Here is a 26,154-nt window from a genome sequence, read left to right as displayed (position 1 = left end):
ATCTGTAAAGCAAAGTATTACAAAGGTTATGTGAATATTTAATGAGTGTTCAGAGTGTTCAAAGAGTGAATTTTAAAGTGAGCTGCAAAATATGAGCTTAATCTTCACATTTTGCAATCTTTCAGATATGGGGGAAGTGTGTGTTTGCTCTGTGTTTTTAGCCACATTTGAGACCTTGCAATTTCTTAACTGTTGAGCATTCTGAATTTACTGTTTTCTATCTTACAGTGACAATTAAGCTTCCATATAGAACATTGGGGATTAAAAGAGGCTTGTCCCTCTAGCATTCTCATGATCTTTTTGGAAGGAACTAAGCTACATGCATAATGATTGACCTCAAATGGATGGAGTATGGGGTTAGAATTTTGGAGACCTGCATTTGACTTTCGGGTTTTGTGTTTTCTGGGGGTGTTTGTTTGTTTGTTTGTTTTAAGAGACTTGATAGGTTACCTTTGGCAAACCAATCCGTTTTGGATTGTGTTCAAGTTGCCTGCTTTGTCATTATGGTAGAACCTGTCTGTTCAAACACACGCAATGGGTCTGTGGGGTTTTCTGGTGTGCTGGGTTGCCTCATGCAGGCAATTCTAATGACAGATTCTGTATATTCATTGTGCAGAGGATGCCATTTAGGCATTCCAAATTCCTTTTTGAAAACCACATGTTCAGTGGCTGCACGTCTAACTTAAGTATGCCGAACACCATGTTAGGTGGGGCACTGCTTTGTAAATGCTCTAGTTATTAATTTGATTCCTTAAAATAGTCTGACTGTAACTAAATGGAGAAACAGTTGATTCCCCAAGTGTCTAAGTAGGATAATTGTATTAACATGGTTGGCAAGATGCTTTGAAATCTTCGGGATAGAAGCTGTCTGTAAGAACTTCTTATTTGGTCAGCATCAGCTGACGGCAATAAGCATTTTGTAGAAGTGAAAGCCAAATAGTTAACTGACTACCAGCATCTTTTACTGTGATCATTAGTGCCACCTATTGAAATCAGTAATGTATCTATAGGTAATCTATAATGCACAGTGAAGAGACATCAGTTTGGTGTTGGTTCAAGTTGATGGATTTGCGTGGTGCAGTGTAGTTCCATGTTGAAATACTAGCTGAAGAGAAATTCAAGAGAAATGTTAGGTTCACGTTACCTCCAGAGACAGTATAACTGTATTAGTGTGGATTTGTGCTTGATAGCCTTCAACACTGAACAATGCTTATTAGCTCGTGGTATTGACCTGGCTAAACTGCTTACGGTGGAAGTGTTAACTCAGCTGGCAGCAGCTCAGGCTTGTGCGTTGTGCACCCTTAGCATATTACAGACATTTCCCTAGTCTTTAACAGCCACAGCTTTGGAAGGTGGATTTTTTATTTTTCTTTTTTAATTTCTGTCATAACAGCATTGGTAACTTCACTTTCATTATTTGTTTACAAATAAAGTGCAGTTGATTTTGTGTGTATGTGTGTTGATTTTTGCATTTAGACGTGTATTTGCAAAATTTCTTTTAAATTTCTAAATTCCCAATCTAGACAATATATAAGTGGATAGTAAAATGAGGATCTCTGCCCACAAAGCTGAAGAGAAAAGAATAAAAACAGTACCTGGCAAAAGGTGTTTTTTAAGGAGAGATTTGAAAAAGAAAAATGTATTTTGTAATTGCAGTTTATGCTTTAACTTGATTATTTGAACCTCTCTTCTCCACTGTACTCACTGATTAAAGTCCTGCAGTTACTTAAATAAATCAGCATGCTAGTGTTTTGACTAATAGTACATGACTGGTTTTGTCATGTACAATGTCAAATATTTAAATTAGTTTGAGTACAAGACAAATCTTAGAAAATGTAGTTAAATAGCTAGAAAAAAATAATAGTTAAGAAAAAAAATGCTGTATTGTTTTAAATTCATGATTCTTTGGTATTGTATCACATATAGGTTGTAGTATTACAGAAGTATTTCCGTCGTTGGCATGCTATAAATGTAGTACAAAATCTGAGGGAAGAAAAGAGGTTAAGACTGGCATGGGAGGCACAAGCAGAGTTATGGAGAAAAAAAGAGAAAGAAGAAAAACTGCGAAGGGAGCACGAACGAAGATTGAACCCTAAAACAAAAGATGATTTTGAGCTGCTGTACAATGCTTTAGAATGTAAGTTTTTTTTGTTTGTTTGTTTGTTTTCTTAAAGGGATACTTTTAAATCAGCAAAAGAGTACAGTTTGTTTAGAACAAATTCTTCTGTTTTTGACATGTTTCTGTATATACTTCCTTGATTTTTTTTTTGACTTACAGTGGAATTTCTTTAATTTTTAAAGAATTATTTGGCTTTCATGTATTTCTAGAAGCAGAAAAGGCCTTGATGCTGTCTAAGCACTGTTTAGCAATAACTAAAACATCCCTACCTTATCAACAGTTTTCATCACAAATCCAAAACGTAGCACCATACAAGCTACTATGAAGAGAATTAACTCTATCCCAGCCAAAATCAGCACACATTTTTAGAAAATAATCAGTTTGTAGAATAATGCTATTTGGCAGGTTTTTTGGGCTTGGTTTTTTTGGGGGTTTTTTTGTTTTTTTTTGTTTTTTTTCATTCATGGTAAGGTCAGCTAGAGAACAGGAACTGTTTTTTTTGTATCAGAGTTACTTCAATCTTTTCACTCCACGTTTAGGATGCTGAAAATAGTACCATGAAGAAATTAAGATCATTCCTCTTTTAATATAGATATTTTTTATAATGGATTAAATTTTGCCCAGAATTTTACAATATATGATTATTATTTATAAAGAATATATTATTTCTTTTGTCCTAGTCATCTTCTCCTGCTTTTTCTTCTTTCTAACTGTGTTGTCAATATTTTAAAAAATCTTTTAGGAATCCTACAGGGCATCCTGAAAGATTTACTTTTCCTGTTGGGGTGGATGATACCTAATATAGGCAAAACACTTCTAAACTTTCCTGGAAAAATAAGGTGAATACTGCAGATAATTGACATAATTTACAGGAAAATAATGTTGCAGATGTAACAAAAACCCTAGGCTATGTTCTTTTGGAAAAGCAAAACCAATAGAAAGCAGTGGACTTATGCCAGCATATTATGAAACTGCAAGGGTTCTTTTTAAAATGTCTCCTTTTAAGCAAGAGGCTTGCATTGTGACTTGTAATAACTCATATATTATCTAAGGCTACAGTGCTTGCTTATGGTATAACTCTTCGGCAGTTTGGATATTACTGTCCCTTTAGCAGGACTGGCCTAATGGATTACCTGCTTCATTACAAAGCTGCCTGACCTACCTTAAACCATCCCCGATACTTCTTCTATGGTAAACTGAGCATAAATTTGGTGGTATGTGTTATTCCAAGAGCTCAGGATCATGACTCAGGGATTCCCAAGTCATATGCTAATCTTTTAATCCTGTCATACACTGTGTAGCATTGTACAAATTGCTTTGTTTGAATGTAGAAATGACTTAGAAATATTACTGTTTGTGACAAATGTAAAAATTATTACTGGTCTTAAACTTCAGAATTTTGGGAATGGTATCTTCATGAGATTTGTGGTTTGCTAGGGGTTGTTTCCCCCACTCTTTTTCTTCATAGATAGTTAGCTTTTCACTTCACAAGAATCAAGCCCTTTTAAAGGTGTGTCAGACTAAGTAATCAAAAGCCAAGGTATCAAATAATATTTTTTTTCCTCTCCACTTATGGCAAGTGCTGCTACTTAGTGTCTGATTTCCCGCGATATTTTTTCTTTAAAAAACTCGCTTTCCTAGCTAATGTGCTATCAAATGTATGATCCGCTTTTTTTTTTAAAGCATGGTGAGTGTTATTTGCAATAGAAACAACAAAGCCGAGTTAAAGTTGTGACTGAGTGCTGAGATTCCTAATATTTTTAGATTTAAAATTTATGGTTATATAAGTGTCTCTTTTGCTTTAATGTCATTTGATTCACAAATAACAAAACTTGTAGCTTTGTATGTTCAGGAATTCGATATCTAGGCAACCTGAAAAAGTGTGTGCCGCTTCAAAACTGGAACAGAACAAACTCCAGTATTTGAAATATCTTTTTAATATTTTCTTAAAAATAATGGTCTGGTATCAATCTTTTTGGTTTGTTTTTGTTTACCAGTGTTGACTTGTTGTTTCTCTACATGGAGACTTGCAGTCGTGGTCTTTATTTTAACAGAGCTTAGTGGTTCTACGAAGTTTGTTGGGTTTTTTTTCCTACCTGCATCTGAAACTACTTCTACATTCTTATAGTGTCAACAGTCTACACAAGCTAAATCATTGTGACAGTAATAGAATGAGACTATTGTCCTCTAGAGATCTGTGAAGGTTATTGCCGCTGATCACAACAGGGAGATACTATTACAGGGTCAGCCAGCACAAGCAATTCCTGTTGGTACAAAGACTTGCTTGTTGACTGTATGGTGCTAATGAGATGTATATATATATTCGCTGTGTCCACATATAGAGACGTTGATTACTTATTTGAAAAGCATGAGCTACTTTGTTTTATAAAAACCAGAATAAAAATGATAATGAGTAAAATCTCTGTCTGTAGAACACATAATCTAAGAGGAATGTTTTTAAACTTGATTGCATGTGTGTGGTGAATCAGAAGGTGAGTATTGATGGTAATTGACAGCTTCTTCATTTGTTTAAGTACAAAATTGCTTACTGTATTTATTAGCTCTTTGAAGTTGCTGCCCCCTTCAGGCATATACAGCTTCATGTAAATTAATTCTATACAGTGCTTTTGTTTGCTGAAATGGCTTTATTTAAAAATATATCTTTGGGTACTCAGAACTTGTCAGACAGCTGTCATACTAATGCTGAAGCTTGGAGAGCCTTAAGGAAATGAATTGAAATATTTTGAAGTGGTAAACATAAGGTATTGTAGATAAGGAAGCCACAGGCAGAAAATAAACCTTCCTCCTTTCCCTCCTCCTGCCACTAATCTTACCTGATACAGGATGTTATAGGCTTTTCCAGTAAATGTGCATCACATACTGGATTGTTTTCTTTATGCTGGGTTTTGCTTTTGCATTACTGTTCTTCTGGAACAATAACAGCACTTTGAGATATTACTCAGGAATGTTGATGTTTTGGATCTTATAAAATTCCCTACAAAACTCCAGAGAGATTTGAAATGGAACAGACTCTTCAGAGAAGGCAAAAATTGTTACAATGTATGCAAAGGAAAACACTGTTCAGTGAACAGAATTTGATTTTACTAACAGATTTCTGTAACAGCAGGTAGTCTGTGTATCAGCAGTTATAGGCAAGAAATGGGTATTACAAAACAAAAACTGTGATAGACGCGTATGTATACATCTGTGGGTTTCTGTCATTAAGTACTCTAATTTATAAGTGCGTGAGGCACCTGTGGTTTGGTGGTTTGACCATAAGAGTCAGAAGGCCAGATTCTTACACAGCATGTACTGATTCACATGCTGCTGTCATTACCATCCTGTGGTTTGCATGCTACTTCCTTCCATTTAAAGGGTTCTGTTGTAAAAGAGGAAAAGGAGAGTAAAGCAATGACTGTCTAATTGTTAATGCACATCCATCTGCTTTAAATGGCAAAAGGTGGTACCACTGAAATATTCGGTGTAAGACCTGGAGTGCTAAACGTGACCGTCAGTCAAGTTTTATCTAAATTTTGGAGGACTTCAAGCATCTTTAGATTTTACTTATTTACACAGAGAGAAGCAGTAATATTTCCAGCACTGAGTACTAGTGGTACCAGAGCAAGATGCTATCCTTAATCTGTTGAGATTGGTATCTTTTCTTGTGACTTTGATGAGCAATTGTTTAAAAAGTTGCTATTGCTTATCCCTTTTGGAGCTGTTTGAGACTCAAATAGTTAGTTTAGTTATTTTAGATGCAAAATTGTGAAGAAATCATTTTATCACACATTTTCACAGGAGCTAAATTCTTTTTCTCACATAGAACTCCTTTTTCTCCTAACCCGTCTTTGAGTTTGGAGTACAAATTGGCAGTTTGGAATTGATGTACGTACACATACTCTCACAGAACATCTGTATAACTTACATTAATTTGTGAGCCATTTTGCCTGTATCAAAAATATGCATAACAATGAATTCCTTAACATAGAAACTAGCTTTTAACAAATAGTGAAAATTAATTATGTTATTTCTTAAATATGAAAGTAGAAGCTTCACTGGAAAAGACCTTGTAATGAATACTCCAAATATTTGTATTCGTAGTATGGAGGCAGGAGGAGACTGAACGGATTGACAGAACTCTTACTGGCGCTGAAAGAAAGGCAGCATTTTGTGGACTTCTGGAACAAGAGGCACAGCTGATTGCGTCCATTGGGAGACACAAACTAAATGCAAATGAGGAGAATCAACAGAAAGCAATACTGTACTTTTTGGCTAAGGTCAGTGATGTAACTTCAGGCTGAACATAAAGAATAACAAAGTAAAGGAACAGAAAAGACATCTGCAAACTAGCTGCCAAAAGTAACTTTTGTAGCTTTAACAGTTAATCATGCGAATGCTAATGTTATAAATATGCAAATTATCTAGTTGTTCTTGTCAATACAATTCAGCAAATTTGTTTTTCTAAGCTGAGAATTTCTCAGCTCTGTGACTGATTGAAGGACGAACAGTGTATCTTTAAGACTGTCATCTGAGATTTACCATAGACACTGGTAGTTGTGCATATATTATATAAAAAAATAGCACTGAGTGGATGAATTTTTGTATTATGCAACTATTCTGCATAAAGAACATGATTCTGATGGCACTGTTAACAGGATTAAAGGCTCAAATTCTAACTATTCAGAATGGTGAAAATGAGGTTATAAAGCATCAGGATATTGCATATCATTCTGTATGTTGTATTGTGTGCATTACAGTGATGTAGGAAACTATGCTCTTTCCTAATCTATTTTTGAAACTTTAAAAATCTGCCTATTACCTTCTCTTTCAAAAGTAATCAGTTTCACTAATCAAAACTAATGACTAGGTGGTCATCCCTCTGGTATATTCTGTTCATTGTTCTCTATAATGAAAACACTAGGAAATGTTATCTTTCAGGAACTAGATTTGTCATTCATTTCCCCATTGAGCACAGGCCTTTGATCATCATATGTCTGTCTTTAAGGGAAAGCATTTATTCTGTTTTCATGTACAGGATAGAAACCCAGAAGAACTTTGACTGAATCTTGTATCATATTGAATTCAGTTATTAATTCACTAGTTCCAATTGTGTTAGAACTTTAACTTGAGATTTTATTCTTGTATAATCTTGGGGATGAAACATAACATAAGTGCTTTTCAGGCTTTCATCTATAAACAGAGATAAGAACTCATTCATACACAAAGATGAGTTAGAATAGCATTAGATTCAATGGCACCTTAATGTAAAATAGAAAAAAAAATCCTTTGAGTACATTTCTCAGCAATCCATCCCCTCAGAAAAAAAGAATAGTTTAATTTCTGGCTGTTTTCATAGTATGTGACATGAAAAGTAATACTGGAACAAAAATTTTACTATCTTTTTTTTTTTTTTAATTTTGACTTTTTAGTGCTCAGAAGTAAAAATGGCAGTTTTGTCCAAAAGAGACTTTTTTTTTTTATTCTTTTTATTACTGATGTATGGGAACTGGATTGTAAAAAGTTATTTGATACAATCTATTACCTTTCTTCATTATGAAAAAATTACTTATGTGAAAAGTTGGTGGGACTGTTTAAAGTTGGTGGGACCAAGTTTATTGCTGTGATGTGATTGTATTCTCCGTTACTGCTTTCAAGACTGCAAAAAACCAGAAAACTAAATATTTAGGAATGATATCAAACCCTTGAATCATTTCTATGTTAAATGTTTGCTTCTACTATTTATAATCTATTTTGTTATTTTCTCAGAAAAAGAAGCCTGGAACAGTCAAAGTAAATCTATTTCTCTCTTAACTGAGTCTCTATCTTTATTTTTCCTTTAAGGACTGCTTTTCAATGTCCTGTCAATTACTTCCAGTATATATTCTCACAAGTTGTACAGTTCTCTTACATCTAGGAATTGGAAGCAAAATATTCTTCAGTACCAGAATTCCTAGTGACAACTGACATTTGGAGATTCAGGAGACAAAAGAGACAAGGCATGCTCTGCCTTTCCAAACAGTGGATGTGTTTCTGAAGCACTTACTGTGTTTTTCATTACAGAGACTGGTTTCTTTTCAGTTTGAAAATCTAGTGAGCCTCTGGACTACTGCAACTTACTTTTCTCATGTTGTTTTATCATGTCAGCTGTAGGGTTTGTAGTGTTGTTCTCAACTGTTGACATAGGTAGTAGCCTAACTCAGAGGTAAAGTTAACAATTTTTAAAAAATAAATTAAAAAGAATTTTGGAAATATCAAAATTAAATGGGTGGTTTATTATGTCTGTAACAGTGCAATATAAACACTTTAAACTGTAGTATGAAATTTATTGTTGGAGTACTAGAGTACAGATTATTTAGTTACTTCTTGAACTTTGAGCCGATAATGTTAATCTGGACGCTTGCCAGTTAAAGTTGAAATAACACCTTTCTCATCTGAAGACTGCAAGCATTTCACTTTGCTGCAATAGCCAAAATTATATGAAACTTGCTTCTCCATGGAAACCTTCATTCCCTTCTTTGCTGCTTTAAGCATGTACTTCCTCACGCGTGTGTGCTTTTACAGTGGTTGTTACTGGTTGTGTGTGCACTACATTCGAGGCGGTTCTTTTATATGCTGAGCTCATTCTTCTTCAGCATTTGTATTTTGAAGAGGAAGTACTTGATTAAGCTTTTGTACAGCAGTCGTATCTTCTTAAAGGAATTTGTAATTATTAACTATAGCTCAGTTCATACCTTTCATGCTATGTGCTGTTTCTGCACCAATCCTATGGATTTTTTTTTTACTTTTCTTAAATTTTTCTTTCTGTGTCTGTGGTGGTATGTTTCTCTCCTCAGGTGTTTATTTTTTTTTTCTGCTTTCATGCATTGGCAGCAGAGTGCAGTTATAGTAGTACTGCTCTCTGAAGTAATACAGATAACAGGATTATTGTAAACTCCGCAGCACTGCCAGCAAACTAAAAGGCAAGAAAGAGTTGGCAAAAAAATCTCAAAGTTTTAGTTTTCTCACATCAATCTTGAATACATGAAAATAGTCCTGAAATCAGAGAGCTTGTGATTCTTTGTGACCTACTGGAAATCTTCATATTGACAAGACCCCTGTATTTTATTTTTTTTTTCAGTAAAAAGCTGCATAATTTCTTCCTTTTTATATTATTTTATTTTAGATAATACCCAGTTACGATGAGGTAGTAAGAAAAATTACAGAAGTTACAGATATGATATCTTACTTTGAATAATGGAATAATGTAGATGACATCATAATACAGTTGATCTGTGTTAAGGGTCATTTGCAGATTGGAATACTGAGACTGCTAGCTCATATATGGGTTGTTGCAAATTTATCAGAAGAACCTAGTTTTAATAACCATTTCCTAGGTTATAAAAATTTAATGACCTACCCATTGAGTCTCCCTAGAATAAGCAAATGACCTTCCTGTCTTATTATAAGTGATTTAATTGAAGAAGATCAAATGTAGGTACTGAATTATCTACCCTGTGGAAAACAGTGATTTTTGCCAGTCTACCCTACAAAGGAGTTACAGCATGATATGGCTTCTAAGTTGGTGGCGGGGTTTTTTTGTTGTTTGCTTCATTTCTTGTGTTTTGTTTTGTTTTAGAATTTCTGGCACTGTACAAAGATAGTGAAACAAAGTTTCATGAACTTGCAGTAGAATGCTCCCTTTTAATGACAGAGAGAAAATCGTCTCTAGTTTTGCAGTTCAAAGTTTTCACTAAGGAATTAAGAGTTTTGTTTTTTACTAATGTCTGGTTTTGCTATTGCATTTCTTAATCGGTTTTGGCTCTGAATTGTGACCTCTGATTAACAGTGCCTCCTCTAATTAGAGTTCCACCCCCACTGATAATGTAATTAAATGTCAGTTTTTCCATGTTAAATCCTTTTCTCGATTATTTTTGTCTTTCTTTTGCTTACCTAACTTTATAATTTATTTATTTAAAAGTGAGGAAAGCTCTATTTTAATTGTGGTGGTGACTGATCATATCTGTTCTAACTGTCTAATATTCTTGGTATTTTTATGACTTATCACCATAGCAAGCCTGTATATTTGGTCAAAATAATGATTACGTCAATGCTGGGGTTGTATCCAGAAAACTACTTGGCATGTGAATGCTGCATGAACTGTTACTGTAGTTAACTCTCACTGAGACTGCAAAGTGAAGTTCACAAGTGTTTGTGAACACTTAAGTTTCAAATATAGTGAAAGAGATAATTAATATGCAGAACGAGGTTCCAAATAGCTGTCCAAATAGCTAAGGAAAGGGAGTGGAGTTCGGTAATGATGGGGAAAGGGTTTTGAATACTATCTTTCTGTTGGATTTAGGTACCTACCTCGCTATGAAACAAAGTGGTTTGCAACCAAATCCTTGAAAGAGGAGAATGGTTGGATTTTTCAAACTGAGTGGGGCAGTAAGACACCATGTAACTTCTCACTGTCTTTAGAAGTTAAAGATGTGCAAAGAGACAGTTAAAGTATTAGACATGTGATACGTTGTTAAGTTAGCAAACAAGAAGCTAGGTGAAGTAGCCAATAAGCTGTAAACTCATACTCTGCCTTAGTCAGTTTTAACAAAGTCTGTGTCTTCTATCCATCTATAGCTAGCATAAATAGACCAGTTCCCTGGAGATATCTTGTACTGCAGTAGATTCTGAGGCCTTAAATTTGCAATCTTTACACAGTCAACAGTTCCACTGATTTTTACTGATAGTTTAGACAGATTTATGACTGCAAGATGAAATACAGAGCAAATGTATTCTAACACTACTGTCAGTAAATTCATTTTAAATAAGTATAGCATATCCCTGTAAGAGAATATTATTTACTTTTAATATACTCTAAGTCAAAATTTTCATGACCTGCCACTTTAAACAAAGCGTGCAACTGAATACTTGCTCTGGTGGAAAAGGCACTGTATAAATACTGACAATAGAATTAGTCTTTTCTATTAGTCAAGGATTAACGTTAAGTACCTTTTTCACCTCTGGTGAAATTTGATGTAACATAATGCACTTGTTCAGCTGGTGATCAGATTATAATAGCTCAGTTATACAAATTGTTTCTGCAGTGTGCACAACCTAAGAGGTGGAAAGCATATGATGGAAAAGTCACTGAAATGGACACACAGTACACACTCCGTGCGAGAGAACTATTGGAAATCTACCGCAGCGTTAGCATGAATGACATCCCAAAAGATGAGAGACTGGATGTGCTGTTAACACTCAGACGTACAGTAAAGGTATGTTTTATTTTTCTATTTATATTTGGCTTGAAGCTGTGCTTCCCAAAGATACAGTCACTTATTTGTGTTGACACATAAGCAATACTTCTTCTGGCAGACAGATGCCAGGATGATCAGCTTGCAGCAAGAGAAATCCTAGTGTACCACCTGGCATGAGAGTGTAATTTCCATTCTAGATATACTCTAAATTCGTATTTCACTTTGATGCGTGCATTTTTCTTCAAGTTGTGTTAGAATTTAACTTCATGATTTTAGACTTTTTTTGTATATTAATACATAATACAATTTATTGCAAAGATTAACTTAATATTTGTAACAACTTGATGAAAACCATGGCAGAGATGACAGTGGCTATTATTTTTTTTTTTTTTTCAGTTCTTTGAAATGTCTATTTAGAACCTTATGTCTCTGTTGGGTTACCAGTTTTATGGGTGGCAAATACTGATTTATATTTTTTTTTCGTTTGCCCCACACTCCCCACCCCCAGTGCTGCTGCCAGCGTTCCCAGTGAATTAGAAGCTGGTTGCATATCTTTTAGTCTTTCATAGTTGTTTTATTTATTTATTTATTCACCTACAAGAAGAATAATGTGAGTTTCAGGATACTTTCAGGATGATTCTGTTGACATCAGACTAGAATAGAGTGCTGCTTCCTGGTCTTATTAAAACAAACTAACATCTTGCTGTTTGCTTTGGTAGTACCAGAATTTTGGTATTGGAAAGATGACAACACAGAGAAAACAGAAACTAATTCTTCTGCATTTAATTTTCCATATAGCATTGGGAGCACTGCTGGTTTGTGAACTCTTGCCCATCTTAATAAAAGTCAGTATTGCTGCAGTCCCCCATACCTTTTGTGTGGTGGGGTTTTTTGCTTCGTTGTTTTTTTGTTTTGTGTTGTTTTTTAACCATCTAGTGTGTATATACATTACACTTCCTATGACATAGTCAAAGGAAGCTTCTTAGGGAGATATTTCTTGGGGCTTTTAGAGACTGAAAATTTTGCACATGTTGTGTGCCTCTGCTTAGCATTTTTTAGTGCTTCAAGGTTTACAGTTGCTCACAGCTTGGGTATATGTACAGGCCCCTTAAAGCAGAATCTGTAAGCATTCTCAGTTTTTTAGTTCTTTACATTAGTTTTCTTGGAGATTGTTTTCCTAAGACACTAAGGGGTTCTTCTACGAACATGTTCTTACATGAACATACAGAGGTATGAATGCTGATTGGCATAGAATCCATAGTTTGTTTTCATATCTGCATTACAAATATTTTGTTTATTTGCTTCCTTATTGTTGTGGAGTTTATTTTCCTTTGTGTTTTCTTTCAGGAACATGAATGTAAATTAACACAGGAAATAGTGGAATTAATTGACAGGGAAGTTGATCTTATGTCAAGAGAAGTGAAAGAATGCAACTTAGAAGGACTGAGGAAAAGAATTTGTACATTATTTCTTCAATATATTAAAACTCCAAAGTTTAACCCTGAAGTTGCTAGGATACTGAAGGTATTATTCCTATTTTGCAGTCTGATGTAGTGGCCATTGAACTAAGGATGGTGGAGAAAGGGAATGAAAAACAATGAAAGCTTTTTTTGTTTTACATTTTGCTGTAGAATTGCTGGAAGAGTTCCTCAGGAAGTGAAACGTAGCAAGTACACAAGCTTCACACAAATAAGCTTATAAAATCATATAGGAGGCATGGGGCATAGACATGGGTATAAGAACCTGATGAGTGGCTGGTAGCACTGAGCACCCAGGAACTCTATGTGTGAAATAAAAAATATGAGAATTATAAATGGTAGATCTTATGGGATGGTAACAGTAAAATGTAATAGCAAACGGGGAACCAATAGAGAGAGCAATTATCTTTTTTTTCCACCGGACAAGGAAGGGGCAGCATCCCATGCATACAGAAAGGAAGAGATTGCCATTGTCAAAGTGATGCCTAATGAGTTTGTACCTAAGCAAGAGATGTTATGAGCTTCTGTTGTACAACTAGTTGCTACTTCATGAGAAGAAGATATAGCTAGGAAGCGGAGAAAGTGGTAGACACCTCTCAAGTTGTGTGATTGTTTTTATTTTTTGACTATGGATTACAATTAAAAATATGCTATCATATGTCGCTGCTTTAGGCAGAAACATGTGTTCTGCATCTGTCAGAAGAGGATTCCTCTTACAGTGGTTGATGATATCTCAGGAGCTGAGAATCTGTCAGTAAATGTTAGTCAGATTTAGAACCACCTAACAGTTATTTTACACTAGATTTATGAACAGGGTTAGCTAGATGTGTCATAGGAGAGACTAGAGATGGGAGTTCTTTGTCTTCTATATAGCTTTTGGTTAACTGTACCTTGAGTTGAAGGCTGAATTGCACCTATATTTGTATTTGAATCTTGTAACCTTCTGTAGATCATAAAAAAATATGGCAGTTAATCAACAGACAGTAAAAGAGACCAAATCCTTAGGGTACTTTCAAAAAAAGGCAGATGACCAAAAAAGGTAGCTGGATTATCAGACTATTCAAACTACCCAGTTACAGACTTGGTCCCTCTGCACAGACTGCATTATATTCTTTCTAGAACACCTGAAGCAATATGAGGGTGAGGAGGTCATTAGCAAGTTTAGTTTATTATCTTCCCCTGTATTGTTTTTGGACATGCAGCTCTGATGATTTTATATTCTTATGCCAAAATATTAATATGCCCATAACCTCAGAGTTTTATCTTTGACATAAAGGGAAGATTCTATATGGAAAATTAAATGCAGAAGAATTAGTTTCTGTTTTCTCTGTGTTGTCATCTTTCCAAAATGTCTGACAACCTGCATACATAGAATTGACAGCAAGAGTACTGGGACATAGTGTCTAGGATCTTTGTATAGCTTAAAAATTTATTGACTGATTTATATAATTGATTTTAACAAATACAATAAGAAAATACAATGTCTTTTGTCTTCTATTAAAAAACAAACAAACAAACAAAACCAACAAAACAAACCCAAAAAACTCAACCAAACAAAGAAAAACGCCAAACTTTGGGATATTTTAAAATAAATATTACTAGCTTTTACATATTAGAATACTTGCATTAATATATGTAAAATGTATTCTAACAGAGTTAGGGTGACACACAAGTAATACAAAGATACTTTGTGGTAATTTAACTTTTTTTTTTTTAAATCTTTTAGGTTCCACCAGATCCCTTAAAGCTTTATAGAAATGTTAACTTCTGTCATAGTTGCGAAAATTACTTACCATCTAGTGAGTTTCCTGTTCCTGCTAATTCCCGCACCATTGGCAGATGTCGCTTGTGTTGCAAGCTTGATAATGAGGCTCGGCGACGAGAAGCATTTTTGAAGTACAAGCTTATACTAGAAAATCTCAGAAAGTCTGAAGCTGATTATCAGGATGATGCTAAAATTGTCTTCCTAGTTCAGGTACTGTCTGAAAGAGCTTTGCTACTCATGGAAATCAATGGCTTTGACTATAATTTTTCTTTTATTTTGTGTATGTTGTTGTCAGGTTGAGAAATAGGTTAAAAGTTACAAAACCTTCTTCCTGTGATATGGTATGTTCCATACCATAAAGAGGAAGCACTTAAGCTCTTGTAGCATAGCTGTACTTTTAAAAGTGGTTACAAGCTATACATTAAAAGAAGGTAGAAGTCTAGCTGACAGGTCAAAGAATCAGATGATCCAAATTCTTCTTCTGATTCTGCTATGGCTATCCTGTTCCTTAAAGATACTATCATCAATAATGCTAATAAAACATTTTAAGCCCCATTATTTGCCCTGTTTTAATAATACAACTAAACTGTCTTGTGTTCTCAGAAGGAAAGAAAATAAAGGGGCTGAGGTTTTGACATTCCTGTTCTATGTCAGTAGAATATCTGTGTAGTTGGAAGTTTTATTGTTTTGCATTTATTAGTAGAGGGATTCACTAAATATTTTAATTTTCTAAATTTTTTGCCATCATCTGTAATCTTCTGCGATATTACTAAGTAGCTAATATTTCCTAATAATCATTACTGAAATAACTCAGTTCAAAGAACTTCTTGCCTCTGTCTTCAGAAAATCCTCTCTTTTAATTATTATTAATTTTTCAGCAAAAGAATTTGACATCCAACATCTACTGGGAAAGTTTTAAACCTGAGATAATTGCAAAGTGTTATTTATTGAAAATATTGAACAGCCAAGATTTATTTTAACTTTCTGAGATTTAGTAATAAAAACCTCTACAGCATCAACATTCATAGAATAGTTTTTTCAACTGTATTTTCAGTATGTCTGAAACAACATACAAGCAAACAAAAGCCAGTCATCAATATCCCGCTGTTATCGAAAGAAGCCATGCTGTGGTTTAGCACTCTGTCAATGTCAGCTGACAAAAGGAAGATTGGGATTCTTTAATTATCATGCCTGTGTTACAAAATATTATCAAAGAACCTGGATTTTGTAGACGTTGTTCATCCATATTAGTTTTCAATTAAGCTGAAAAGTTTTTTGTCTGTGTCTAACTTCGTTTATCTTAATACATAAACATCCTCCAAAATCTATTTTGACCTGTCTCACATCACATCACTTTGATGGCTGGTGGCTGTTGGTGCACTGAAACATGACTGCGTCTTAACTGCTGATACTGAAAGCTCTCACTTGCAGTTTCGTTTGTGGTTTTACCACTGCAACATGACTGCTTCTTAACGGCTGTTACCGAAAGCCCTCACTTGCAGTTCCATTTGTGTCTTTGACACTGTAACATCTCTAGATACTGTGTCATTTTCATCCAAACAAGCTTTTCTTTAGAGCTGTAAATATCTAAACAACAGAGGTTTGTATCTTAAATCACTAATTGCCCTGGGTTTTTTCCTAACATTTCCTTAAATTATTAAATTTTTTCTGAGTTACTTGCTTTTTTCCCCTTCCCTTCCCAACAACCATCTGTCCCCCTTCTGCACTTATATGCAGAAAACAGCTCTGAGGCATCTAGAAATGACTTGGGCACAACTAAAAGACTTTTGCAGCAGCTATGACAGCTTCATTCATTGACCAGTGCAGTACCGTTACTGGTTCTGATTGTATCGTCTGTAGATAGATGCCAGACTTTTGAGATAAGATAAAAGATTTTTCTTCAGATATCTTGCATACTGATTCTAACTGTGTTTGGGTTGACTACCTATGAGAGTGCTGCTAAGTTTTAAAAGGCAAAAAGCAGTTGGTGAGAGTTATGGTAGCTCCAGGAAGTTCCACTTACTGCAGCTAAAGACTTTTTTTTGTATCAAAATGAACTAGTTCAGCAAATATGTCAAGGCCTGAGGCTGCCTCTTATTCTTTCAGAGAGTTTAACTACACCATGCTCCTTAGAATAGATGGTACATACTATGGCTTTGACTTTTTTCTTGATGAGCAAAATCCTAATGGCAATGTCGTATTCATTTGAAGTTACAAATACACTTAACTCCTTTAGTAGGTTTGCTGTCTACCCTTGTTTCCCAGTCTCACCTGCTGAGCATTCAATGATACTTGCTCCTAACCTGTCAGGTGACAGTACTTGAAGGCTGTTTCTCTTTCTCGTGAGCACAGAACAAATTGGGGGGAGATGGGAAAGCATCATTTAAAATGAATTAGCTGTAAAATTTCACAGCAAAATGCATGCCTACCTTTAGAAAGTGCAGAAGTCTTTCAAATCAAACTCTTCCCCATAACCTGGGAAGTTTTAACATAGAATAAGCTTTTGACTATTTTTCATGCATAAAAAAAAAAGGAAATAAACCAGAAAAAAGGCGGAGTCAAATTATTGATCTGTTTTACATGGACCCTTATATGCCTCAGCATAGATTTTTGCAGGTTCTGGTAATTTTTGAGATGTGTAGCTTAACACAAAAATAGAAATACTTGCTTGTCTACTTAGAAATTTCTGCCTTCTAAGAAGAAGATACTGCGGTTATTTGAAATTTTGTGAAAAGGAGGAAATACTGAAAACAGAAGCCAATTAGTGAAACCTAATAAAGGAGGCCCTGTAGGATGAGATTTAAGACCAGATGTAGGACCAGTTCTATGTTCTTGGAATCAGTAGGCAGAGATTTACTACCAGTGGAGGTTCTAAGCCCAGCTTTTATCTTACATTTTCCCTGGCAAGAATTTACATGGGCTTCTGGATTTTGGAAGCAAGTTGGATGAGTATACACAAAGCTACATTTCACTGAAGCACTGTGTTGGTATAGTTTCGTTCATCCCTTATCAGGAATTTAATAAGTAACACGTAAACACCGTTATTTAATTAATTAAGTCAATATTTCTTTTTAGAGGGATGAGTCGTCTTCAAATGGTTAGCCTTCTTCAAATGGAGAAAAGCCTATTTAAAAGTCTGTTGTTTACAGACTCCTGTAGATAAAAATCTTCTAATAATTTTCCATGACTAATACAGAGAAAAATTAATAGTGACCGTAAAACTTGCCAAAGTTCAGTGGTAACTGCTGTCCCAATTTTTTATTATTTTTTTTTCTTTCATTCAGGAGGCTGTGTTTATCAAGATTTGGTATTGATTTCAGGTGGCTAGTAATAAATTAAACAAATTAAGATTGACATAAATTAGCCTTAGACATAAGTTAAAAGAACACTTAAAGGCCTCTCTGTACTAGAGGACCTTTACAAACAGACCTTCTATTATTTTTTGTTATTATTGTAGCACAGCTACCTGATCTAGTTAAAGATGTCCCTGCTTACTGCAGGGGGGTTGGACTAGATGACCTTTAAAAGGTCCCTTCCAACCCAACACATTCTATGATCTTATAATCTCATTTGGTAAAATGAGCAACGGTATCATGAGCACAATAAAGTCTCCATATGTTAACAGCAGAAGGAGGGGAAGAAAGAGAGCAGGCAGTGATTTGGGGTCTGTCATAGCTGTGATTTTTTCTTGTCCCAATTTCCCACATTTTCCAGGCCAGATTATTCTGATTATATGTAAGCTTTAAGTAATTTAGTAGTGTAATAAGTCATTTATCGAATAACATTAATTCTGAATGCAAGAATGAAATGGGGAAGTCATCTCAGTAATGACAGAGAAGAATTATCGTTATTAACTAGAAAGGTCTGAACAGGCTTAAGCATGCTAGATAAGAAAAAAAGCCATGAGATTTAGGAAGCTTTATAAGAGCAGTTAAGCAATCAGGATGTCAACACAAAATACGAATTGCCATTGGCAGAGACAATCAAAGTAAGAATGTAATATTTTAGAGATGATACAAGAAAAATGCAGTTAATAATTGCCACGCTATGCTGAAGGAAGATGTGGATGTCTAGACATTCTTTAACCAAATGATTATATGACATACGCATAGAAAAATTTTTACTCAAAGCTTTATTTGGTTTCTTATATGGTTGCAATGCTTTTGTTGTAGAATGAAACATGCTGCTTCCTTCTTAACCCTGTTTTCCATTTCAGCATCAAGATCTGCAGTACATGATTGAGAACATATGGGGCTCTCAGTCAGCTCTCAGTTCCTGCAGTGACCTCTATGATTTGGTTATGGTCAGATGGGATAAGCAGCGGGAGTGGTCTCCATGGAACACTATTCTCCTCACTAAAGATGAGGCAGATGCACATCTTAAGCTGTGTAACCTTGAGAAGGTAAAATTTGATGGGCTTAGTTTTTTACAATATCTATGTTATGTTTTTATGGAATCCTGTGACTAATGATGTTTGACCAAATTTAATCCTTACACTCATCCATGTTTAAATTGTCCCAATGTGACTATTGAAATTATTCCATCTGTACTATTAAATAGAACAGCCACTAGTACGGAGGGCAGCTGGCGTGTACAACTTGCATCCATGTACCTGAACTCTGTCTTGCACTGATTCTCTCTCCCGAAGTTGTGTGCCTGTGCTCTTGCACATGCTCTGGCCTCATTAGTTTCTGGCCTTATAAATTTCTCATCAAATAACAGCATGGCTCTTTGTCTAGAACTTAACCATTTGTCATAATAAGATTTGTCTCAATTTACTTTCTTACATATGTTTCGTTCAATTACCCCTGACAATGTAATCTCATAGCTTGCAATTAAGCAATTAAAACATAATTGCTCTTCCGAGTTAAAAAAAAAATTAAGAATTGGTTAAAGAAGTCATTGAAACTGTGTATTCTTACACTACTCCCCCCAAATTCCATATCTAAACATGGTACTTTGGTCAATATCTTATTCCACTGGACATCATATGGTAGACTATTTAGTTTTCTATGGCACGGGAGAATCCTGTGAGCTGTGTTTGTCCTGCAATTAGTAATGGATTATTAAGCCTTTCACCTCTAGGTTATTTATTTATGTAAGTAGTGATCTGAGGTCATTGTTGTGTAGTGTCCTTTTGTTCAGGGTGTTCCTAATTCAATCTTTAACACAATATGTGTGCATCACAAATGCAACTTCAGCTGTTACGCATTGCCCTTCTTTTGGAAAGTCTTAAGAGTATGTGATAATAAACTGACAGAGCAAATTAATTGCAACCTTAAAGAAAGGTGTGCTTTGGGGGCGAAATGTACCAGTCAGGTAATTCTAAAGGTAAAGGGAATCCTGCCATCCATGATATTTTTTGTGTGTGGTGTGCCCAGCTTGTGTCTTAAGCAGACACATCTTTATGTGAGCATTAGCTTTTAAAGGTAAAATCAATTTCAAGCTGGAAATTCCTTTGTTGACTCCTTTGTCTACTTTCAGTCAACAAAGATTGTTCAGACAGTGTGAATCTAGCGATGCTTCTCTGCACCCATAAATTTATGTTACTAGCATTATGGCAAGCAAAGATTCTGATTATGCACTTACCTGGTTTAACTTCATGAGTCTGGATGTCATAGGGAAAGAAATGCCATTAACTTGATTAGGTCCAGTGGAGATAGGAGTTAGGCCAGAAAAGCAACAGGTAAAGTATGCAAGCCTACCTAAAAATTGTAAGGTATTTTCACTTAGTTTTTGCTACAAAAATTAGAAGTGGACCAGCTATAGTGAGGCTTACCTTTCTTCACTGGTAATGGTCAAGGCTTTGTTTCAAAAAAAAAAAAAAAAAAAGTGAAATAAGGAAAATGACGCAAAGTTAGAATGTCAGAAGTTGAATCATTGTTTCTCATTCACTGAAACAAAAAAATAGGCCTTTCAAGCACTTTCTTCAATAGCAATTATTCATAACAGTGACTATAGCAATAGCGAAGGGTTTTTTCAACTAAATATTCTGGTTATTTATTACATCATCTGAACTACTACTGGTCACTAGAAATTTAGGAAAATGTCACCAATGAATGCAAAGGCTGACTGAAATGCTGCAAAATGCTTGCTGCCATGATTATTTGGAAATAATCACTCTGATTCTTGTCAAGTAAATTTCCTATAGTCATCACCTTGCAAATGTTGATGTTTAGGCATTGCCTTTTTTAATTTTCAAAGGTAAGTACAGATGTTCTTACCTAAAAAGAAATAAATAAGCTTTATCTTGAATGGATAAAAAAAATGCCAGAAGTTTTTCTGTTTTTAAAAGGTGACTAATATTGCACAAGGAGCTGTTAGTAATTTTCACTATTGGGCCATAAGGTAGCAGTATAGAACTGCAAAATATTTAATTTTTTATCATATACGAATAAATTATCTGGCTTGGTTTAGTAAAGGGTCACTATTTGTACTGTCTGAAATATGAAACAACATGTAGATTGCTATATATTTTAATTGTATTTAATGGGATTTGGATTTTTTTTTCCTTTCAGGCTTATGAAGCGGCATTTATTCACAGAATAAAACGTAAGCATATCCGGGCAAAAAACTACTTTGCTCAGATTCCAGCAATGGCATCATTTTTGCACAGGAGTGACAACCAGGCTAATGCAAATGAATTTTTAATAGCTACGCCTATTCCTACTGGGATAAAAACATAACTCTTAGGTGAAGTTAACTGAAGTTAAAGTAGTTAACTGAATTATTGATTAATACAATTTCTTTGGTTTTAAAGAAATCTACTTTTTCACCAATACCTTAATTGTATTACACAGATCAAAATAAACTTCTAAGGATAAAATAATTTGATCTTGGCCAGTCAATATAACTGCATTTCACGTTTTATAACCTCATTATTTAAGAAGTAAAATGTTGTTGATGAGCTTTGTAAATTCTAAATTTTTAGAGCAATGACTGCATTTCTGTGTGTCCCTGTGTGGCTTGGAACATTCTGTATGTAATGTAATATTCCTGTTGGGGGAATTAGCTAATTCTTTGTCACCTTTTAATTAGAAAAAATAATACTATAAACACTGTGTTAAATCTATTTCTCTTGTCTTAACCATATAAGGCAGAAACCCCGTCGAACCCTAAATTCCTACAGATCAACAGAATTGATACGCCCTTCAAAATGTAGCTGCTTTGCCTTGCAAGAATTTGTGCAAAAGAATAACTTTACTTTTTATAGCTCACCTTGATGGTCATAGTGGAACTGGCAGCATATAATTACTGTATCCAAGATCTTGAAGTTATTGTAAATCAGACTTATAATTTGAAATACAAAATGCAGACTGTTTGGAACATGTTTATTTTTTGAGGAGCTAGTGTTATTTAAAGTAGAATTCAGTTCTCCCCTAAACTTATTTCCTTATGCTTATATTTGATTATAGTTACAGAGAAAAATATGATATGGTGTACATTCAATAAAGTCCTACAGAAAGTCAAAAAGTTCTGCTTGAAACCTCTATTCTAGACATAGTATTGACCCAGGACAAAACCTTTTGCTCTGACAAATAGAACTGTATAGGAAAAAGCAGTAGTATTTACAAATGGAAATAAGCATATATTTGGCAGCAAACAGCTGGAAACTGGATTGACTCCTTCAACAGAACATGAACTGCAGAACCAGTACCTGACTGATCAGGGCATGCTAACATCAGTGGAGTCTTTCCATCGATTTTACCATTAAATTCAGATTCTGGATTTCAGTTCAGTACTGAATTAATGGTAGAATTGCAGCACCTGAGCATTCCGGTTGACTTATGTGCTTTCCTGGATCTCAGCCCTACGATAGGAAATGATGCTGAGATTGGGCTTCTTCCAGATTGCTAAAAGGATTTTTGTAGAAAATTATGGGTTGAATGGCAAGAAGGAAAGCATGAATCATATAGATAGTAATGTAAGTCTTTATAAATTTGTCGCCTATCTTTTTAAACAGCTTTTAAAAAATGTACTTTACAACCCTAGAGGATGATTTAAATAAACAGTAAGGAAATAATTCAAACAAATGTGAAAAGTCACTAGTCCATTGATTTCAATGCCATGGGGTGTTGAAGATTTTTGGAATCATAGAATCAGATAGGTTGAAAAAGACCCTTAAGATCATCAAGTCCACCTGTTAACCGAACATTGCCCAGTCCACCACTAAACCATGTCCCGAAGCACCATATCTACACATCCTGTAAATACCTCTAGGGATGGCAATTCCAGCACTTCCCTGGGTAGCCTGTTCCAATGCTTCACAACCTTTCAGTGAAGAAATTTTCCCTAATATCCAATCTAAACCTTCCCTGGCGCAACTTGAGACCATTTCCTCTTGTCCTGTCACTTGTTACTTGGGAGAAGAGACTGACCCCCACCTCTCTACAACCTCCTTTCAGGTAGTTGTAGAGAGCGATAAGGTCTCCCCTCAACCTCCTTTTCTCCAGGCTAAACAACCCCAGTTCCCTCAGCCGCCCCTCACAAGGCTTCCTCTCTAGGCCCTTTACCTGCTTCATTGCCCTTGTCTGGGCACGCTCCAGCAGCTCAATGTCTTTCTTGTAGTGAGGGGCCCAAAACTGAATACAGTATTCAAGGTGGAGCCTCACCAGTGCCAAGTACAGGGGGATGATCTCTTTCCCTAGTCCTGCTGGCCACACTATTTCTGATGCAAACCAGGATGCTGTTGGCCTTCTTGGCCATCTGGGCACACTGCTGGCTCGTATTCAGCTGGTTGTTGACCAACACCCTCAGGTCCTTTTCTGCCAGGCAGCTCTCCAGCCGCTCTTCCCCAAATCTGTAGCGCTGCATGGGGTTGTTGTGATCCAAGTGCAGGACCCAGCGCTTGGCCTTATTAAACCTCATACAGTTGGCCTTGGCCCATCAATCCAGCCTGTCCAGATCCCTTTGTAGAGCCTTCCTACTCTCAAGCAGATCAACACTCCCACTCAACCTGGTGTTGTCTGCAAACTTACTGAGGGTGCATTCATTGATAAAGATATTAAACAGAACTGGCTCAAATACTGAGCCCTGGGAAACACCACTTGTGACTGACCACCAACTGGATTTAATTCCATTCACCATCAGTCTTTGGGCCTGGCCATCCAGCCAGTGTTTTTACCCAGCAAAGCATACGCCCATCCAAGCCATGAGCAGCCAGTTTCTCCAGGACAATGCTGTGGGAAATGATGTCAAAGACTACTAAAGTCTAGGTAGACAACATCCATAGCTTTTCGCTCATCCACTAAGTGGTTCACCTTGTCATAGAAGGAATGTACAAAATTGTAGAATAATTCAGGTTTGAAGGGACCTCAGAATTCCGTCTCCGACTCAAAGCAGAGTCAGCTATAAGTTCAGACTGAATCGCTCAAGGCTCTGTCCATTTCAGTCTTGAAAATCTTCAAGGATGGACAATGCATAAACTCTAGTGGCAACATGTTCCAGTGCTTGACTGTCCTCATCTTAAAAAAAGTTTTTAATTTCAGTAGAGTATATTGTCTTTCATCCTCTACCATGCACAGCTGTAAAAAGCCTGGCTTCATCTTCTTGATAATCTATTCTTACGTTTTGGAAAGCTGCTATCAGTTTTTTCCCACTCCTCCTTTTCTCCAGGCTGCGCAAGCCCAGTTCCTTCAGCCTCTCCTCACATGTCAAGTGCTTCTGCCCCTTGAATTTCTTAGTGGACCTCTGTTGAACTTGCTCCAGTTTATCAAAGCCTTTCTTGATTTGAAAGGCCCACATCTGGCACAGTATTACAGAGTTATGCTTGAAAAGTTCTAGATTCTATATTCAGTTCAGTATTCTCAAGCAAACTAGTGTTTTGGCCTGCTAGGGAACTGCTCACACACACAATTCTTTTGGTTTACGCAGAAGTCCGGCAGATTGTCCCTGATAATGGCAGTACCATCTAATTGCACTGTGGAAGCTCTTGTGTAAATAGTTAAAAATTTGTGTTGCAATTATAGTGAATTGGATACTTGACTAATGTTTGTGACGTGGCAGTCCACAAAACAAGTGACTACCTGTATAAAGTGAAAACTAATGTCGTCCTTACGTTGGTATCCAAAAATGGCTTTTGAAAGCATAGAGATTGAACGTTTTGGAGGACATCATGTATTGAAAGAGAGTTGTTGAAAAATGGAAAAAGTATTTTCAATATTTTGGGTAGCTAGTTGAATCCTTTTGTTAGGGTAAAGCCAACATAATTCAAAAATAGGATAACATTTAAAAAAAAAAATCTAGCATTATTGAAAATAGTATAAAATCCTTCATGTTAGTTTTCTTTAATTGCTACTATGATCATCTTAAATGTTTTGATGATAATTTACTGAATTTAAAAACAATTATTTCTCCCCCTTTTTGTCCATCGCATTTATAATTGTATTTTGTTTTGAAAATGAATTAATTTTAAACTTTTCTCTAATAGTTACTGTGTTGCTTCACCGGTTTATGTAGCTTACAAGTGATATTAAGAAAAGATACTGGACAAGGATGAAGAATGAAAGTGTTCTCTGTATCAGACAGTGGCAGATACTGGAAAAGCTGACGGAAAAGATGAGAATAAGATTAAAAATACTATATTTCTAGAAGTCATTGCATTTTATTAGAAAAAGAAAACTATTCAGAAAAAGGGTCAGATCAGCCAGTTTCTGTTAGAACTGAATAAATTCTTTAAAATCACAGCTGATCATATTTGCTTGAATTTCAGAGTTACTCACAAGATGGTTTTGGAATTTGTTGGTAGAAAGGCATCTGCTTTGGAGCCTAGGTCTTTCCAGGATAATGAAAACAAATGATTGCAAAGTGTTAGTGCCTCTTCAAAGGAGAATAGACTGTAAGGTGACATTCTAACCTGCTCTCTTCACTTCTGAGAAACGGATAAAGCGATAGGCTTATATAGTCTCTTAAACCGTAGCTTAGAGGTTGAGACCATGGGGAATCCACGCTTCTGAAATACTGGTGAGACATGCTGGGTTTGCCTCAGCTCTTTCCCAGATGTGGATATGCACTGCCAGGAAAAGGGGATTGGTCCTTATGGCTTGTATTTCTCCTTCTGCACTAGCAGAGACATGTGGCCAATTACCATCTGCAGGTGTTACCTCACAGGACTCTCTTGTGAGCAGGACTCTTCAAGCACGAAGCAAAATTTGCCTTCTACCCATCTCTGACACCACTGGTAATCCATTTCCAGTGGGAAAAGTTCCAGCTTTCTTCCCGCATGCACAAGTGGATAATATGTTAATTTGGCAAAGAAACGCATGCATTTTGCCTCTCCACTCCCAAGAGGAAAGTCCATGCTTTTTCCAGGATCTAAATTTCCCAATTTATGTCTCAAAGGAAGAAGAACTCGGAGTAATTGTTCCCTCCACCTCCTTACCCGCAAGAGTTGTCCCAATGGATAAAGCATTAGTTCCCTTCTTAGGTAATAAAATGATTGTAAAATGTGATAAAATGGGATTATAAATTGAATATGTGAGGGTAGCAAAGTAGTTGCTGACCATTATTTGGCATATGGAAAATACTTTTTCAATAGTAAATGATACTGATAGTAACTGA

General features: G+C 35.7%; 1 protein-coding gene across 6 annotated transcripts in view; it reads left to right on the top strand.

The window, feature by feature from the left end:
- Nucleotides 1-24,953, top strand: part of IQUB (IQ motif and ubiquitin domain containing) — a 31,639-nt gene extending 6,686 nt beyond the window's left edge. For 5 of the 6 annotated variants that reach the window (XM_063323292.1, XM_063323287.1, XM_063323290.1 and 2 more), the window contains 7 exons: nt 1,927-2,137; nt 6,221-6,396; nt 11,200-11,370; nt 12,700-12,876; nt 14,557-14,805; nt 18,812-18,997; nt 21,114-24,953. In XM_063323292.1, the coding sequence (XP_063179362.1) occupies nt 1,927-2,137; nt 6,221-6,396; nt 11,200-11,370; nt 12,700-12,876; nt 14,557-14,805; nt 18,812-18,997; nt 21,114-21,281 (1,338 nt within the window). In that variant the 3' untranslated portion in view covers nt 21,282-24,953. The remainder of the gene's footprint in view (nt 1-1,926; nt 2,138-6,220; nt 6,397-11,199; nt 11,371-12,699; nt 12,877-14,556; nt 14,806-18,811; nt 18,998-21,113) is intronic. The other variant, XM_063323288.1, reaches the window with a different exon arrangement.
- Nucleotides 24,954-26,154: the final 1,201 nt, after the last annotated feature.

Source organism: Chroicocephalus ridibundus, chromosome 1, assembly GCF_963924245.1.
Source record: "Chroicocephalus ridibundus chromosome 1, bChrRid1.1, whole genome shotgun sequence".
Classification (NCBI taxonomy): Eukaryota; Metazoa; Chordata; class Aves; order Charadriiformes; family Laridae; genus Chroicocephalus; species Chroicocephalus ridibundus.
This window is presented reverse-complemented; position numbering and strand designations above follow the sequence as displayed.